At 38.5% G+C, this 20006-nt stretch overlaps 1 protein-coding gene across 32 annotated transcripts in view; it reads left to right on the top strand.

The window, feature by feature from the left end:
• PARD3 (par-3 family cell polarity regulator) overlaps positions 1–20006 on the top strand; it is a 579687-nt gene that overhangs the window by 263554 nt on the left and 296127 nt on the right. For 26 of the 32 annotated variants that reach the window (XM_044928194.2, XM_044928189.2, XM_044928196.2 and 23 more), the window contains one exon: positions 14729–14860. The exons of the other annotated variants lie outside the window; for them this stretch is intronic. In XM_044928194.2, the coding sequence (XP_044784129.2) occupies positions 14729–14860 (132 nt within the window). The remainder of the gene's footprint in view (positions 1–14728; positions 14861–20006) is intronic. 32 annotated transcript variants of the gene reach the window in all.

Here is a 20006-nt window from a genome sequence, read left to right as displayed (position 1 = left end):
AAACTCCGACTACCTGTTTTATTGAGAGTAGGAGTAAGAAAACTTTTACAGTTGATATGCAGACAATAAAATAGAAGTAATCTTTGAACCCTATTTCATGTGATTGTAAAGTAGCTGCCTTGCCGGCTCAGTCATTCATTCATTTGTTCATTCATTGTAATATGATATTCCATATTTAGCTCTTTTTTGCTTCCTTCTCCTCTTCTTGAACCTTTGGCTTCTTAGTCTGCTTCTTCTCATTTTTCTTTCTAATGTAGAAGACCAGTCATATTGGTAAATTTGAAAATACTAGTCCATTTTAGCAGGAGGCTATTAAAAAAAGTTGTTCATGCCATCTAGTTACAATAACCATCTAAAACCTCAAAGGATGGGCTAAGAAGTTTTTTAAAACCATGTTTTCCCTGTGTATAGCTGTCCTTAATTTTCTGCGAGATTATTGTTAAGTTGCTAAGTTGTGTCAGGCTCTTTGAGACTCCATGAACTGCATCACAACAGGCTTCCCTGTCCTTCACTATCTCCTGGAATTTGCTCAAACTCATGTCCGTTGAGTCAGTGATGCCATCTAACCGTCTCATCCTCTGTCGTCTCCTTCTCCTCTTGCCCTCAATCTTTTCCATCTTCAGGGTCTTTTCCAATGAGTCTGCTCTTTGCATCAGGTGGCCACAATATTGGAGCTTCAGCATCAGTCCTTCTAATGAATATTCAGGGTTGATTTCCTTTAGGATTCACTGGCTTTATCTTCTTGCTATCCAATGGACTCTTAAGAGACTTATTCAGCACCACAGTTCAAAAGCATCAGTTCTTCATTCCTCAGCCTTCTTTATGATATAGCTCTCACATCCATACATGACTAGAGGAAAACCATAGCTTTGACTATATGGACCTTTTCTGGCAAAGTGATCTTTCTCTTTTTAAATATACTGTCTCAGTTTGTCATAGCTTTTCTTCCAAGGAGCAAACGTTTTTTATTATTATTTTTTTTTATAGTACTTTTTCCTTTACATTACTTTTTTTTATTTTTAATTTTTTTTAAATTTAAATTTATTTATTTTAATTGGAGGCTAATTACTTTATAATATTGTATTGGTTTTGCCATACATCATCATGAATCTGCCACGGGTGTACACGTGCTCCCCATCCTGAACCCCCCTCCCACCTCCCTCTCTGTACCATCCCTCTGGGTCATCCCAGTGCACCAGCCCCAAGCATCCTGTATCCTGCATCGAACCTGGACTGGTGATTTGTTTCTTATATGATATTATACACGTTTCAATGCCATTCTCCCAAATCATCCCACCCTCTCCCTCTCCCACAGAGTCCAAAAGACTGTTCTATACATCTGTGTCTCTTTTGCTGTCTCGCATACAGGGTTATCGTTACCATCTTTCTAAATTCCATATATATGCGTGAGTATACTGTATTGGTATTTTTCTTTCTGGCTTACTTCACTCTGTATAATAGGCTCCAGTTTCATCCACCTCATTAGAACTGATTCAAATGTATTCTTTTTAATGGCTGAGTAATACTCCATTGTGTATGTGTACCACAGCTTTCTTATCCATTCATCTGCTGATGGACATTTAGGTTGCTTCCATGTCCTGGCTATTATAAACAGTGCTGCGATAAACATTGGGGTACATGTCTCTTTCAATTCTGGTTTCCTCGGTGTGTATGCCCAGCAGTGGGATTGCTGGGTCATAAGGCAGTTCTATTTCCAGATTTTTAAGGAATCTCCACACTGTTCTCCATAGTGGCTGTACTAGTTTGCATTCCCACCAACAGTGTAAGAGGGTTCCCTTTTCTCCACACCCTCTCCAGCATTTATTGCTTGTAGACTTTTGGGTCGCAGCCATTCTGACTGGTGTGAAATGGTACCTCATAGTGGTTTTGATTTGCATTTCTCTGATAATGAGTGATGTTGAGCATCTTTTCATGTGTTTGTTAGCCATCTGTATGTCTTCTTTGGAGAAATGTCTATTTAGTTCTTTGGCCCATTTTTTGATTGGGTCGTTTATTTTTCTGGAATTGAGCTGCAGGAGTTGCTTGTATATTTTTGAGATTAGTTGTTTGTCAGTTGCTTCATTTGCTATTATTTTCTCCCATTCTGAAGGCTGTCTTTTCACCTTGCTTATAGTTTCCTTTGTTGTGCAGAAGCTATTTTTCACAGAGCTAGAACAAATAATTTCACAATTTGTATGGAAATACAAAAAACCTCAAATAGCCAAAGCGATCTTGAGAAAGAAGAATGGAACTGGAGGAATCAACCTGCCTGACTTCAGGCTCTGCTACAAAGCCACAGTCATCAAGACAGTATGGTACTGGCACAAAGACAGAAATATAGATCAATGGAACAAAATAGAAAGCCCAGAGATAAATCCATGCACCTATGGACACCTTATCTTTGACAAAGGAGGCAAGAATATACAATGGAGAAAAGTCAATCTCTTTAACAAGTGGTGCTGGGAAAACTGGTCAACCACTTGTAAAAGAATGAAACTAGAACACTTTCTAACACCATACACAAAAATAAGCTCAAAATGGATTAAAGATCTAAACATAAGACCAGAAACAATAAAACTCCTAGAGGAGAATATAGGCAAAACACTCTCCGACATACATCACAGCAGGATCCTCTATGACCCACCTCCCAGAATATTGGAAATAAAAGCAAAAATAAACAAATGGGACCTAATTAAAATTAAAAGTGTTTTTTAATTTTATGGCTATAGTCACTGTCTGCAGTGATTTTGGAGCCCAAGAAAATAAAATATTCACTGTTTCCACTTTTCCTGTATCTTATTAGCTCTGAGGGAAATCCACTGGAGACCCAGGTCTATGACTAACCTGGTACAACATTTGTACTTTCTGCAAAAGGCCACTAAAACTATAAATATCACCTTTCTATTTTGCATATTAAAAGATCTTAATTTGAATGCACTGCATTTTTGTGCTTTCAGTACTTAATGAATCTACTCATTTCTGCAATAGGCTAACCTCAAGTGCCAAGCTCTACTAGTTTGAGTTTTTAATAACTCAGATTCATCTTCTACTTCTGTGCCATGTTTAGGAATGTAATCTTCCTTCAGATGCTTTAAATAGTATAATTTGTGTTCATAGTTATGAAATCCTAAGGTGCTATTGAGAAAATGGTTAAGCCTGGATGTGATATTTTTAGAGCTCACAAAGCATTCCAAGAATATAAATCCAAAGCAATGTCAGGATTCTTGTTTAGTGCCCTCAAAGTTACACATCCTACAGATGGAAATGAAGATCATAAACCTGTTTTCTTGGGGGAGGAGACCAGGAACTCATTAACTTACATTGAAGAAAAATTCAGGTATTCTTTGGACATATAAAAGTATTTTGGCCTCATTCTGTCTCTCTAAGTGGTTTCTATTTTTAATATTTAATACTTTAGTTCTAAACCTACCAATTCAGGTCATGAAGTCATGGCCTGTCACTAAAGAGCAGAGCCTTGGTGGGCTGCTGGGACTGGTTCCCTGGCGTTTGCCCTCCCGCTCTATTCTACGAATGACTTGCGTGTGCTCTAAGGGCCATTATGTGGGCTCCTGTGGGAAGATGTATTCCAGTCAGCATTTCTTACAGAGTGGGGGTAGAAGTGGTTTCCATCTATCCCATCTCCAAGTGTACTGTTTTTGAGGTTTTGGTGTTTTTGTGTAGTGATAAGCCAAGTTGATCTGAGTACTTGCAGGGTGTATTATGTGCTGTATCTCATCTGTTCACTCTCTGAAGTCTAAGTATTGTTGCAATTCATTGACCAAGAGGTAGAGTCTGAAAGAGTTTAAATAATTCACCTTAGAGTTAAACCAACTGCTAAACAATAAAGTTGTTAACTTTGATTATCCAGTTTCCTATTCTGTGCTTTTGATTTTACTACCCACTTACCTACATGCTTACAGACTTTACATATTGCCCCAATGTTCATTTAGTTGTATATTTTAAACTGTAAAATATTTCATAACAACCTCATTTCTGTCACCTCTAAAATTTTCTGTTAGGCAATTAAAATAGAAATATAAGAATAATCAGCATTTGTTATTAAAAAACTGGCATAATTTTTAAAACCTTACCAAGTCTGTAGTATATCTTAGCATCTTAGTCTTGAATAAAAACACGCTAGCTTCATTAGTGTCACTAATCCTCTTGGTGAGTACCACTGAGCTATACAGTTAAATATAGTTAAAATAGTATGTTCTATATTATGTGGCTTTTATCACAGTGGTGGTGGTGGTTTAGTCGCTAAGTCATATTGGACTCTTGCGACCCCATGGAATGTAGCCTGCCAGGCTCCTCTGTCCATGGGATTCTCCAGGTAAGAATACCGGAGTGGGTTGCCATTTCCTTCTCCAGGGGATCTTCTCGACCCAGGAATCAAACCCAGGTCTCCTGAACTGCAGGCAGATTCTTTACCAGCTGAGCTATGAGGGAAGCCCTTTATAATGAATAAACTTTGTTACTTATTGTTGATTAGTGCTGACAGTTCTTATATTCCTTTTAATTGCTTAACAGAAAGTTTTAGAGGAGATAAAAATGATGTTCTACATTTTTCAAAAATATATCTGTGGAGATGCTTTACCCAAGGAAACAATTTCACAATTAAGGGGAAAGCTTTACCAGAACTAAATTGTATTAATAGATGGTCCCTGAGAACTTTTCACAAAAATGACTCAGTTGTTCTGCTAATCCACTCAGCCCATTGAACTTACATAAACAGAAAAAATGTAAGAAGGAGCTGCAGATATTTACATTGTCACATCAATTGTATATGGTGTCTATTTTAGTAAGTTCTTTGGATATACATTGCTTTAAAATTAAGGTAAAATATTTTCAGATTTTAGCACCCTCTTTTACTATCATATATGCTTTAAAATCAAGGTAAAATATTTAGATAGGTAAACCTAAGAGATTCACATTGCACATTTAGGTGATATTAACACAGCAGATATTTTGGATTCAGAGGGCCACTCTAAGTGTTTTTCTCTCTCTCTCTCACCTCCTTGCATCTGTTCCCTTCCTCCCTCGCAGTTTGCTCCTGATGCAAAATGCGATTGTTATTTGCAATTTTAGTTTGAGATATGAACATTTGGAGTTATGTGTTTTTGAAAGAAAATGAAATGTAGATGGGTATTTTGTACCTTCAAAATAAGAAACAAGTAGCACTTTCTAAAATGTTTGAAAATTGTTTCAGATTCAAATTTGTTTTGCAGAGTCTAACAAGCGCTGCTTGTCATCTTTATTGTATTAATTGTTTGGAAAATGAGCTAGGCTCCGCAGTGTGCTCTGACTCACAGCATTTGCATCCTGTTTTTTTCTTATACACTTGCTCTTGGTGGAGGGAAGACTGTCAGAAGTGGTCAGCCCGACCTCACTGACTGTGGGCTGCACGAGGCTGTGGGCCAGCTAGGTGAGCGTGCTGATTTTATATGAAATACAGTGAAAGAAACGAAATGGGAGCCGCTGCAACTGCTGCTTCCCTGTGAGCTCTTTTCCTTTGTTGCTCAGAGTCCAGATGGAGACAGCATCTTTGAAACTTGAGAAAATATGACATTTTCCTCTGTCTCTACCTTCTCCTCACTCCCTGATGCATATTGTCATAGGATAAAGGAGCTAATCCTAGCTGTATCAAACAAGAGGTCATTGTATTTAAAACAGTTGTAAAGCAAGCATTTTATTGCTCATGATTATTCCCAAGACTATATAGTATTTATGAATGAACCAACCGTCTCTAAGATAAATAAATTTGGGATTCAAGAACTTGGGTGGTACTTTCCCATGGGAGAGGGTCATTGTGTAAGAATGGCTGGATGTCAGAATTATGTCATTACTCAGGTAAACCACAATTCCTGCTTAGATTGAGAGGGAGAGCCTGGAAATGTCATCATGTAGAAACTGGGCACTGAAGTGGGGAGGTAGAACCTTGGGAGCTGGTTAAACATCTTAATCTTCGTACAGTATTTGTCAGAACTTCCCCAAATCCCTGTTTCTTCTTTTAGACAGTGAGAGGTTCAATTGGATGTTCTCTACCCTTTACCTTCCAGCTTTTAAAACTCTGTTTCTGAAGTTTTTCATGGCATTCAAACTGTTGAGGTGGGTTAGGAACAGCTGGGGACATTGGTTCGAAGAAGAAGCCTAAGACTGAGTTTCACTGATTTTGCTTTTCTTGGATTTCCTGGTCTGCTCCACAAGCAGATCCGGCCGCTTCAGAGAACCCTGTGCTCCGATGCTCACCTCTGGAAGCGTTGTGGCGATCATAAGTAGATGTACCTCCATGAGAGGTTTGAACACCCCCTTTAAGGTCAGATCCTTTATGTGCATAGCCTGATGCACGTCTGTGTTCCAGGGGTTGTTTTTCTTACCTGATATCAAGACTATTACCAAGCCCAGTTGTAAGCTATGAGATAAAACTATAGCATCAAGCTTCTGGTTTTGCAAATATACCACCCTGAAAGATTTGCTGTGTGACAGGAAACTTAATTGCAAAATTACTTTTAATTCTCAGATGTGTTCTTCCATATTGGAGAATTCCAATGTGATTTTTTTTTTTTTTTTTTTTTTGCGTATTTAACATTCCTCAGTGTCCCATTGATCTAAATATAATTTTACAACCTATAAACTATTGCACATATATCATAAAGGCTAGAAAAGATATGAGTTATACTTCAGAATTTAAGGCCAGAATGAGTTTTGAGAACTGTTTATAGTACTTTTAACATTTCAAGGAAAAAAAAGAAAAACTGATAAAATTTGATGTGCCTGCTAGGAAATATTACTTTATACCTTAATTTAAAAATTGGCTTGAATCAATTAATATCTTCAATTTTTTTTTATAACTCTTATTCAATACTTAAACTTCAGTTTATCAGGAAAATTAAAATAGTTAACAATAAAATAGTTGTGAAATTTGACCTGAAGACATGCTAATACAGTTTTGGCATTCAAAATCTTTGGATTTTGACTCTTTAAAATTTTAAACAAGTTACAGTGTAAAGTGCAATTAGTGTCTCTTGTTGCAAATTCCACCACATTTTAGTAGACTACATCATTTATAAATAGATATATAGTCTACTACTAGACAAAATTTTGTTTTGACAAAAATTGCATGAATTTTGAATTTCCTTTTTGTCCTGTCATCGTTCTGCTCAGAAGTAGGAACAGATTTTAAACACATATCCTTTTCTTTGTCTCCTCTACCCCTCTTATTAATAATGGTTAAGACTGTGAAAGATGGCAATTATCAAAATGGAAAGGAAGATGTATACATATATGTACCAGTATTTATGCTCATTTAGAGATGGGAATTACTGCTAATATGGAAATGATTGCTTGACCTACCAGAGTTTCAAATAATGCTTTTCAGTTCATTCCACTTGAAAACAGGTGTGTCCCTAATATGTATGTGTGTGCTAAGTCCCTTCAGTCATGTCCAGTTCTTTGCAACTCTATGGACTGTAGCCTGCCAGGCTCCTCTGTCCATGGGATTCTCCAAGCAAGAATACTGGAATGGTTTGCCATTCCCTTCTCCAGGGGATCTTCCTGAACCACGGTTTGAACTTGTATCTCCTGTGTCTCCTGCATTGACAGACAGATTCTTTACCGTTGAGCCACCTGGGAAGCCCTCAAAAAGTGCCTTAATAGGCATGCAGTTGGTTTAAACTGATAGGGGCTGCCAAACTTTCTGACTGCATTTACAAGTTGGTTGTTGAACCTATGTTTTTGTGTGTGTGTGTGCGCGTCACTTTATTTATCCTCACCCTCTCTCTCCTCCTGACCAACCCCCTCTACTCTTCTTTATATCTGTGATGTGGTATGAAGGTCAGAACAGTACATTGACAGCAATCCTATTTACAGACCATTTTATGGTTATCTTTAAACTTCAGCTTTGGCGTTGCTTCCAAGGTCATGCTCTGGTGTAGCCATCAAGAGGCACAAAAGATAAACTCTGACCCAGAGGGGACTGGGTCTGCCACATTGACTTGACAATATGACTATTGAAGATTTTAGCAAGCTTGCTGCAGTTAAAAAAATGGTCTAAGCTATAACTACTCATTTCACTTCAGCCTCATAATCTCAGGTTAGACATCCTGAAAAGAGTTTCCTTTGTTTTCCGTCTGTTTTTTCTTGGAGAGACGATAAAGTGGAAAATTGAATTCTCTTGGACCACAATTGCAGAGTTGAAAAATATTGTAAATTTAAAATCTTAAAACCGCACAGGAATATTCAAACCCATAGGATTCATAGAGGGTGTAAAAATGAAATCTATATGCGTTGGGTGTTTAGTGTTTCAAAACATGGCAAAATTCCTAATGATTTTTTAAAAGACGTTTGGAATTTTTGTTTTGAGATAAAGTGGAAATAGAATTGAGTTTCTTGTGCTAACTTAGAAATATCCATGACTTCTATAATGTTCATGAAATTTTCCTTTATTTCTGCAGTAGAGATGTAGGTCTGCCAGGAAATCTGACCATCAGCTAAATAGCTGTTTCTGAGAGATAAAGCCTCAAAGCTGCAGCTTATTATGCCAGGAATAAGCCTCAGTCCCAAGGCATTGGGTGGGTTCTGTGTGATTTCTTTTTATTGAATTGTAATTGGCTCAGGAAGAGGGGAGAGGGAACAGCTACTTAGCTTACCCTGGAAGAGATTTACTCCATACCCAGGGTACTGCTACCAGAGAGCAGCAAATTAATATGCATTTCTCAGCCTGGGTGGCTTTTTGACACCTGATGATGCGGCAGTACATTTAGATGATAAGGAAAATCCCTGATCACAGCAGGAACATCTGGGTTTTTCTGGCAAGAGGGCAAGTTTCCTACCTTGTGTAGAAGCTTAAATGGCTGTTTGGTCCAGTGTCTTCTAATTTAAAAGAAGAGTAATTCCTTATGGTATTTTTCTTATATAATCTTTTAGATATAAAGTTGTGGCTTTAATAATTTTTTGCTGTTTGCAAATTTAGTACTTATTAGGGCTTTCTATTGGTCTGTTGGTCTATTTCTACTAATATATTGGTCCTACTGCTAGATTTTTATAAGTCTCAAGAAAAAGATTTCATGTTTGCTTTAAGTTTACCAATATACAGAATTGAGACATTAATTTGATCATAGAATAAAATAGATTTAAAAGCCCATTCTCCAATTTATTATAAATTCAGTGTGAAACTATCACTGACTAACATTTTGGTTGGTTTATTTTTTTCTTTAGATTATGGTATATAAGTTTTGCAAATACATTCAAAAAATATTTTTGACTTTTATGTAGTTAGCTATAGTTTGGTCCATGGAAAATGTGGTCTTGCAAAGACGTAGTTAAGAGTACCGTAATTTTAAAATCATTTACACTGGAAAAAATATTTTCAAATTGAAAATAGAGCACACGGTATACATTTCACTTGAAAATGGTGACTGTCCATGCACATATTGTAGAAAATACAAGTAGAAACACAGTGTGCTATTAGGTTTAAGCATGTGCTTACATCCTTGAATACGAATCACAGCTTAATAGAACTGTGAAGTGTTTGTACTTGATCCAGACTTCAGGCAGAATTTTGAGGAAGAACATTGCTGAAATGCCAGTAGCATGAGATGGTGCAGCCAACAAAATAACAGATACTGTGGGGTAACAATTGGTAACATATTTTAGAATTTCTTCACTTACCTGGTGATGACTAAGGTGACTGACTGTAACTGGACTTTTCGTAAATACATTAATATATGAGTTTATTACTGACTTTACCATATCAATATTGAATTAGGAAAACTTTTTTTATGAGGGATATAGTATTTTATTTTTCTTACCATTTAAATGCTCAAAGTTGATTCTACTGATAGATCTTTTGATTTTTTTTTAAGCCCTTATCTGCCTTAATATGATTACTTTGTGGTAGCCTGCTGCATGAATTACGTGTCATAATTGACATAAATGGAGAAATGCCACACTACTTTTTAGATGCAATTGGAAATAATCATATTTTCACAGACATTGTATACTGTAGTACTGTAGGTGTGACATACAATTGAAATAGGCATCTGACAGTAGCATGCCGCAGCCCATGGGGTCGCAAAGTGTCGAACACGACTTAGCGGCTGATGACAGCAATACGTCTTTTAGTATAAATTTAAAAGTGCAGTCTTTGTATTTCAGTGAAAGTGCATTTCCACTAAATTTTGTCATGATACCTTTATTAAAGTATCCCATTTCAATTTGATTTTTATTTAAAACATTTTTTCATTTTTATTTCTTGAGTTGTTTCTGATGTTTTTCAAGATTATTTTATTAATTTCTTATTATGATTATTTGCCAAGCTGTGGCATGTGGGATCCTAGTTCCCCTACCAGAGATAGAACCTGCGCCCCCTGCCATGGAAGCATGGAGCCCTAACCACTGGGCTTCCAGGGAAGTCCCTCAATTTGATTTTTAAAACAACTGATAGAAATGTTCCTTTAAAATTATGGGATTCTGAAACCTCGTGAAAATAGAGAACATAATAAGTATTCCAGAAAAAGCCATCCATGTAGGTGTAGGCCACTGAGCTAAGTGCTAGGGTTTAAAGGTGACTGTGATCTTCTGCCCAGGTGTCACTGTGATCATGAAAATAGCCATTTTAAAAATTAACTAAATTATAAGTTAGAATTATAATTAGAAGTAAAATTGGAATATAGTGATAACAAAATGCATGACATTATTAGTTCTGGTGAGAATCAGGGAATTCCTCTTACAGAAAGTAGCTTGGGGACTGGGTGTTGAAGAGTGGTGAGTGTTTTTACAGGAGCAGCATTACTGGGAGTCTAGACTCAGGAAGATCCTGATGGAAATGGGAGGCCTGTGGTACTGAAGGTCCCCAGCTCGGCCTCGTGTTTGTTCTAGGTGTGACGTGACCTAGAGGGCATTGTAGAAGAATCCTCTGTGGCAGGTTGTTGGAGAGGATGAAGATTGACCAAGCCTCCAATTTGAGGGCTGCTGTAATCGTTCAGATGAGAGGCACATTGATTCTGTACGAGGGTGATTGCCCAAATCTAAGATCTTGGCCATGAACTCTGGATTCACAAGACCTAGCAACTATGGGGATTAGGCAGGATGGAAAGAGGTGAAACAGGGGATGCTGTTTTCAGAAGGGTGCCAGAATTGATATAGGAGTTGGGTTTCATTTTGATCTACTGATTTTGAGATATCTTTGGGACATCCTCTTGGTAATTTAGATCATGAATTCAGAAAAAATATTTAGTGTTGGTGACCTGTGTGTAGATATTTTCATGGGTTAGGTTTTGAATGGCTTCCCAGGTGGCGCCAGTGGTAAAGAACATGCCTGCCAATACAGGAGACTTAAGGACCATCCCTGGGTGGAGAAGATCCCCTGGAGGAGGGCATGGTAACCCACTCCAATCATTTTGCCTGGAGAATCCCATGGACAGAGGAGTCTGGCGGGCTTAGGTCCATGGGTTTGCAAAGAATCAAGATACAACTGAAGTGACTTAGCATGTGTGCAGATATTGAAACTGTACACTTTTGGGCTTGTTCAGGGAGACGGTGGTGAGTGGTCCATAGTAAGAGCCCACAGGGGCCATTTAAAAGATGAGGAATCTCCATCATTATGGAGATTCAAAAGGAATCAAAAGCACCAGCAGCTTCTTGGATTCTAGACATCAACAAGGGTGTTTTATAGCATCTTGTCTCATCATTTTAAAGATAGATTTTCCCCTTTGCAAGTGGTATTTCATCATGTTGCATACACCCTGTTCATTGTCAACTTTTCACCTAACGGTTTTAGCATCCATTAATTATCTTTGCCTGAATGAATGATTTCATTAGGAGTTGAAAATGGTGATTTTTCTAATTCTATTAATTATTCTATTATTATGTGCATTCAGTTCAGGTCAGTTCAGTTCATTCGCTCAGTCATGTCCGGCTCTTTGTGACCCCATGAATTGCAGCACGCCAGGCCTCCCTGTCCATCACCAACCCCCGGAGTTCACTCAGACTCATGTCCATCGAGTTGGTGATACCATCCAGCCATCTCATCCTCTGTCGTCCCCTTTTCCTCCTGCCCCCAATCCCTCCCAGCATCACAGTCTTTTCCAATGAGTTAACTCTTCGCATGAGGTGGCCAAAGTACTGGAGTTTCAGCTTTAGCATCATTCCTTCCAAAGAACACCCAGGGCTGATCTCCTTTAGAATGGACTGGTTGGATCTCCTTGCAGTCCAAGGGACTCTCAAGAGTCTTCTCCAACACCACAGTTCAAAAGCATCAATTCTTCGGTGCTCAGCTTTCTTCACAGTTCAACTCTCGCATCCATACATGACCACTGGAAAAACCATAGCCTTGACTAAATGGACCTTTGTTGGCAAAGTAATGTCTCTGCTTTTGAATATGCTATCTAGGTTGGTCATAACTTTCCTTCCAAGGAGTAAGCATCTTTTAATTTCATGGCTGCAATCACCATCTGCAGTGATTTTGGAGCCCAAAAAGATAAAGTCTGCCACTGTTTCCACTGTTTCCCCATCTATTTCCCATGAAGTGATGGGACCAGATGCCATGATCTTAGTTTTCTGAATGTTGAGCTTTAAGCCAACTTTTTCACTCTCCTCTTTCACTTTCATCAAGAGGTTTTTTAGTTCCTCTTCACTTTCTGCCATAAGGGTGGTGTCATCTGCATATCTGAGGTTATTGATATTTCTCCCGGCAATCTTGATTCCAGCTTGTGCTTCTTCCAACCCAGCGTTTCTCATGATGTACTCTACATATAAGTTACTATGCTTTCTGAAAGGACAAGTTTTTCTCCTTGACTATTGGTTACTTTGAAATACCATTCGTACAGAAAAAGTAGGATGTATTTTTTTAATGCCCTCTGTTTGATTGTTCATTTTCAAAGTAGAGAGTTGGTATAATAATACTTTCTAATGGTGGGAAATGAATAGCAAAACCAGGTCCCTAGTCAATGTTAGGAGTGCAAGATCCTTGATGTAAAACTTGTGCTTCTGTTTCTCCACCCTTCCATCTTTCCTGTCTTCATGGATCTTTTAGTTTCTGTCATTAATAAGTTTATCTGCCTTTTATGACTTATTTGAATGTCTGGTCAGTAAGTTTAGGGACTACCATGTGAAGCATAGATTTGCTTTGTTCTGAAGTTATTATGGTCAAGGAAGGGCTCTTAATATTTTGAGACACAGTGAACTTTAGTTGCTTCATTTGCTTGATTCCTTTCTTTAGACTTTGTCTGTGTCCTCTGCTTTACCCTTTCCACGTTCTTGTAAGCAAGGTCCGCACTTCATCGTGGGCGTGGAGCAGCAGCCTAATCGCACCAGCATTTTCCTTGTACTTGTGGTTGTGACTCATCACAACTTTGACCCACAGTAACCAGAAGGATACAGAGTTTTTCTAGTAAAAAGTAGTTGCTGCTAATGGTTAATTCTACTATTGTGTTTTTAATGTTTACTTTCTGTAGTTTGGTTTTAAAAAGTTTCACGCTACAGTTTATACTGTAGCTATTTCATACTACAGTTTATACTGTAATTATAATTATAGATTAAATTTTTTTTCAAAAGTCACAATATTGGCCTAGGTTCAGGATGACCAGTTCATTTTTAAGTTTTATCCTCTGATGGAACAGAAAACAGTATCCTGGTTTATTCCAAGGTCTATACAATCAATCCCATTATGTTACACTTTTTGTTTCTGTGTGTGTGTTTGCTGCTAATGTGGTTTAAGTAATGAAGAATAAGAATCAATCATGTGTATGAAGATTTTTACAGCCAGACTACCCTCAACAAAGTTTTTAAGGAAAATATTTGGGTATTTAATGTGGGGGCACTGATGTAAGTTAGCTGAAGTGAGGCTAACATTTTAAATTTGTTCTTTTAGAAGATACTTAGATTTAGCTATTGAACTGAAATGCTCAATTTTCCTACCTTATCCTAGCCTTCTCATTTCTTTTCAGAACATCGAGATTAAGCCAAAGCAAGTTGTTATAAATTATTATTTGAAAGAAATACCTTGGCTGCTCTGGGGTATATTAAATAAATATTTATCAATCAAAGACATCTCATCTCAAGTATGTTGGGGTGAACAAATTATGTGTCTGCGATTCATGGGGTCGCAAAGAGTCGGACACGACTGAGCGGCTGATCTGATCTGATCTGATTATGTACCATGTGTTGGGATAGGCTAATTTTTTTCTTCTCTCACTATTTGAATTAATGTTTACAACTAGCTTGTGAAGGAGGTAACTGAAGAACCCAGAGTCTTCAATTTCTTGCCCAAATTCCTGAATCTATGAGGATCTAAATAAAGAGCAAATTCATTCATCTCCTGTTTTAAATGTTTTTGGTAAATTATAGAAAACATCTTACAACATTATTCTAAGATTGGAAAGAAGAAGAAAAGAGAAATGCCATGATTGAGTGATGATGAAAGTCTAGTATAGAAGTATTTTCCTGCAGAGGTTGACCCCAGAGGAGGGCAGAGTGTGTTGTTCTGTCTACTGTGCTCCTACCTGTGTGGCCACAGCCATCAGACTCCCTTTCCCAGGCAGGTGACTGCATTTCTGAGGTCTAACCTGGAGGAAATGACCTCAATCAGCTCTTTGATATCGACTAGGGGAAAACATTTTAAATATGTAGAATCATTTTATTTTTTCTGCTACTTTAGAAAAACCAGGTGCATCATTAATTTGCAAAGTCTGGTTTTTTACAAGACACCTTTTTGTTTCTTTTTGAATAGAAAGATGAAAACTACAGAAGCCTCCCACGGGACACTAGTAATTGGTCTAACCAATTTCAGAGAGACAATGCTCGCTCATCTCTGAGTGCCAGTCACCCAATGGTGGACAAGTGGCTGGAGAAGCAAGAACAGGTAACATAAACTCATCCTTCTACACGTGTTGGTGATATAACTTCCTGGCCCACCCCCTAGGCATTTCCCTCTATCACAGTGATGCTTGGAGATAAGTGGTTCTGCCCAACTGTAGTTAAATACCAGGCTCTGTATCTGAGTGTGTCTAACATAAATGTAGACTGTTTAAATGGTGGTCCCTGATCAAAGATTTCTCCTAAGCAGTTGCTGTAGATTCTCAAAAATTACCACCATAGAGCTTTTTAGGTTGTGAGGCACAGATATTTAGTATGAATAATGCAGTTTATAAGTAGACTTTCAAGGCCACCCATGGGGGACTTCCCTGGCAGTCCAGGGATTAAGACTTCACCTTCCAATGCAGGGGGTGCAGGTTTGACCCCTGGTTGGGGAGCTGAGATCCCACATGCCTCACAGCCAAAAAACCAAAACACGAAAAAACAGAAGCAATATTGTAACAAATTTAATAAAAACTTTAAAAATGGTCTATATAAAAAAGGGGGGCTTAAAAAAAATCACCCATGGGTTCCCCTCTCTATTGAGAGGCAATAAAGTCGAAAGATCTGAAGGGATGAAATAAAAATTTCTTTTACCCCTGACTTCACTTTATGGGAGAAATAGACATTCTAGTATTGTTTCAGCAATTGTCAGGTTAAGACCAGAACCTGTTGTAGGCATCTGTTTTCGCAGTTGCTTAGTTCACTCTGCAGGGTAGCCACCTCCAATTCACAAAATCAAAAATTGGTCACCACTCAGCATACATAATGGCTTCCTATCTTAGGAAGGGGACTGTTTGCCGTTTGTATGAAAACTAAGAGGTTTTCTGCTAAGTTTTGATGTATAAAAAAATTCTTGCAGTGTCATTTAAAAAAAGTGTTAAGTGCTTATTGTTAGTCACAGTGTTTTCTCTGTAGTTTTAATAGTATTGATATTAAAAATCTGTGTATTTGGTTCCCGCATCACTTATTTTCTTTAAAAAGTTCGAATGGATCACAAACTAGGTGAGTACTCAGTGACAGAATGCTTTGTTGTGTATTTGTTTCAGTAATTTCTAAAATTATTGATAATGTGGTTGCCTAGATACTGGAATAAGCTGTTTTTCAATTTAGATTAATGATATCAGTGGAAGGAAACCCTATTCTACTGAATTCATCTGTCTATTTTTTCAGTATAATCTCCTAAAAGAGTTCTATGTATGTGGGATATTTGAACAATAAAAAATGACAGTTTGCCTTTGATACCTGCAATGGTATGATTTTTATCCTATAGTAAGGAGCATAAAACTTTGTGTGATGGAAAATTTTTTAAATAATTAAAAAGCCATTGAAGTTCTAGTAGGAAGAACAAGTGATAAAAACAAGTGAAAAACCAGTGGTAATGAAATAGTAATACTGATTAAAGTCCATGAGATTATCACTTTGAAGTAAAGTTTTTTTATTGTTTACTTTTTATTTGAAAAAAAAAAAGTAGTACAATAAATTATAAAGACAGCACAGAGTTCTGATGCACACTTCACTTGGCTTAGTGATAACAGCTAACATAAATAACCACATTATCAAAATGTTGAAACAACACTATTAACTAAACTATTATTTGGTTTCTACCAGTTTTTACTTGCATTCTTTTGATGTATGTGTGTTAGTCGCTCAGTCATGTCCGACTCTTTGTGATTCCATGGACTATAGCCCACCAGTCTCCTCTGTTGCCATTTCCTTCTGCAGGGGTTTTGATGTATAAATTTATAAAAAATTTCTTATTGGAGTGTAGTTGCTTTACAGTGTAAGTTTCTGCAGGATGGCAAAGTGAATCAGCTCTACGTGTACATACATCCCCCTCTTTTGTGGATTTCCTTCCCATTTAGGTCACCACACTGTGTTGAGTAGAGTTCCCTGTGCTACTTCAGCTTTCACTGAAGTAACTTTTTAAAATGAAGATGGTTTAGCTGGGCCTGGGATCAGACTGGCAGCTACCCTCTGTTCACCTTGTACGGTGTTTGGGCGCTTGGGCACCTGGTCTACCCCTCAGTTTATTCATATAGCAGATGAGTTTATCATCGAACCTGCCTCATCAGTGATGTAATACCTGCTGAGGGTTTAGAGTCAGGCCTGGTACCCAGAAAGACTCACTGTGTCTTAGTGTATTTGTTGGAAAAACATTGGGTGTCAATACAGAACATCTGGATTGCGTGATAAGGAAGCACTCCTTGCTCCTGTAACAAGAAGTCTGGGGGAAGGGCAGAGGGGGCTTCATTTTTGGCCCGGTGGCCTCCCTCAAGGCCTGGGGTCCCCAGCTTTTCTGGGAGTCTCCCGAGGTCTCCACTAGTCTTTTCCTGCCTGATTCAGACCATCACATCCTTGCAGAGGAAGGGGGCCGTGCCCTTCTCTTCACTGTGGCTCACTTGAAAGCAGATAAGCTTTTCCTGCCAGCTTGACTCTTTCCTTACCCACCAGATGCCCTCCGTGTTTTGTTGTTCAGAATCACGTGACTTGCCTGCCCATTTCTAAATCAAAGGCAGTAAAGTACGTGCGTTGGTTTGGACTAATCAAACTTGACCTCCCGGAACTGGGGGTGGAAATGGGGGTTTACCTTTCCTGAAACACAGTTGCTCGTCACTAAACAAAACCACGTGCGCGTGCACACACACACACACACACACACACAAAATCAGGGCTCTGTTCCAGCAAAAGTTGCTGAATCTGGTCTTTTTTTCTGTTTGCAAGATTCAGAAGAAAAAAATATTGGAAACCCAGAGTTTCTAAAATATGATACATTTAATTATTTCTGAAAATATAACTTTGTCTTACTGTTGTGATTGTAGGCCTGTAAAGAAAGTAAAATAGCTTTTCTTTGTAATTTTGGAATTTCTTTTTAAGCAAAAGGGACTCATTGAGAAGCCACACAAACACCTACCCCAACCCCAAATAAGCCTTGCTTTGCTTCTGTTGAACTTATCTAAAGTATTTGTTCTATGATAAAAAAGCTTTTTTTTTTTTAAAGTATTTTTTTAGTCCATGTAGCCCACTGTAGATGACATTAGCTAATTGCTAATTAATTCCTGAGCCCACAACATCTTTTTCCTTAGCTTAAGAAATGATGATTCATTCATTAAATTTAGTGGTTTACCATCAGCTGGATAATTAACCAACCTGAAAACTACTTAACTAGACAGGAAGAGCAAAAACAAAAATTCATATTAAAACTTTGGCTTAAAGTAAGCACAGTTGTTTGGATAGAAGAGGACAAATAAGTTATGCTGGATACACTGGAAATCTAGTCCAGCCATTCTCATTTAATTGTGGATTTATTCATTTAACTGTTCCCATGAGTCATCTGACTTTAATGGCCTGATGCCTCATCTGTGGCCTTTTTTCCCCCCCCGCCTTAATTTTTGCCATTAAAAATAAAGTAAAGGAGTGGCATCAGGTAGATAAAAGAATGTTTCATATGTTTTAAAAAAAAAGTCAGCCCTTGCCTTTAGGATTTGAGATCACAAGGGTGGAACTGATATCTTCTCTTAGTTATGCCATCTGTCCTAAAGAGGTCGAGAGAGTTCCAGATTTTATATGCCTGCAGTGGTTTTGTTTTTGCTCTGTTTCCTACTAGAGTGCTTCTCATTATCTGTTTTTTGAAGGCAATTATGCCCACATCAGCCGTGCCAATGGGAATAAACAGTAGGGATGAAAAGGACAAAGGAGGGTGTGAGTGCTGAGTTAGCAGGCACATCTGGAAGCTGAGGTGCTTTCCCTTTTGTGAATGGACCCTACATAAGAGGGCTACTGAATCTTCCTTCCCTCTGAGTGCTGCTAAGTTACACCTCTGTGACCAGAGGTAGGCGGTATACTGAACTCTGACCCAGGAAGCACTTGGAGTCAAACTTAACATGATTATGGAATCATAACTGACTCACTTTGCTCAGAATAGCCTGTAGCTGTATCCTACATCAAGATCATCTCAGAAGGTAGGACTGCTGCTGCTAAGTCGCTTCAGTCATGTCCGACTCTGTGCAGCTCCATAGACGGCAGCCCACTAGGCTCCTCTGTCCCTGGGATTCTCCAGGCAAGAACACTGGAGTGGGTTGCCATTTCCTTCTCCAATGCATGAAAGTGAAAAGTGAAAATGAAGTCGCTCAGTCGTGCCCCACTCTTAGTGACCCCATGGACTGCAGCCTACCAGGCTCCTCTGTCCATGGGATTTTCCAGGCAAGAGTACTGGAGTAGGGTGCCATTGCCTTCTCCAGAAGGTAGGACTGAGCATCCTTCAAAAGCAGCCTTTTCTTACCTCAGTCATTTGGCTTCCTTCTTCTGAGAGCACTCAGAGGAAGCACAGAGGATTTGAAGACTAAATCAGTTGTTTGTTGTGTTGCCTTTAAAAAGTTCTCCTGGGACTTCCCTTGTGGTCCAATAGCTAGGACTCTGAGCTTTCCCTGCAGGGGGCATTAGTTGGAACCCTGGTGGGGGCACTAAGATCCCACATGCCATGCAGCCCACAAGTTTTATAAAAATAATAAAATTAGGTCTTAAATAAATAAAACGTAAAAAAAGAAAAATTCTCCTGCTTTAAAAATTTTGATTCTAAGATCTAAGTAACAAAAAATGCAATGAAGTCCTTAGTTTTGATGTGTGGCTGTGTTTTAAGAAATCTGAATTTCTTTTTATGATTACCACTTCCCTGACTCTGCATGGACTATAATATTGGCAGATAATAGATCATAAGCTGCCTTTGTTCTTATATCCCCATGGTTTATTGCAGCTAATAAATTCCGCAGAAGAGGAGGCAGGATCTTTACAATATGTGATTGGGAGAATTTGGGACCAGAACTGTAGAGGGACCTTAAGGGAAATTTAAGCTAATTGGGAGCCTGCCATTTTCACTACCTTGTCTGGGTGAACAGGCCTGAAGCCAATTAACAGAAAGAGTGGTGAGGTGGAAGGCACATTCCAGCCACCACTTACACTGTGTTACAGGGGACGACTGCCCTGACCTTTAGAGGAAAGTCCATGCTTTAAGGTTTTTTCCATCAAGCAAAAGCTTCATCTAATTGGCAGGTTATACTGAGGGAGGCAGACTCGGGGAAAACCTTAGATGTGTGGTGATGGCGAGATTCAGGCTTGACATTGAATGTGCTGCCCCCGCCCCGCTGGAGCCTATG

This window comes from Bubalus bubalis, chromosome 14 (genome assembly GCF_019923935.1).
Source record: "Bubalus bubalis isolate 160015118507 breed Murrah chromosome 14, NDDB_SH_1, whole genome shotgun sequence".
Taxonomy (NCBI): domain Eukaryota; kingdom Metazoa; phylum Chordata; class Mammalia; order Artiodactyla; family Bovidae; genus Bubalus; species Bubalus bubalis.
This window is presented reverse-complemented; position numbering and strand designations above follow the sequence as displayed.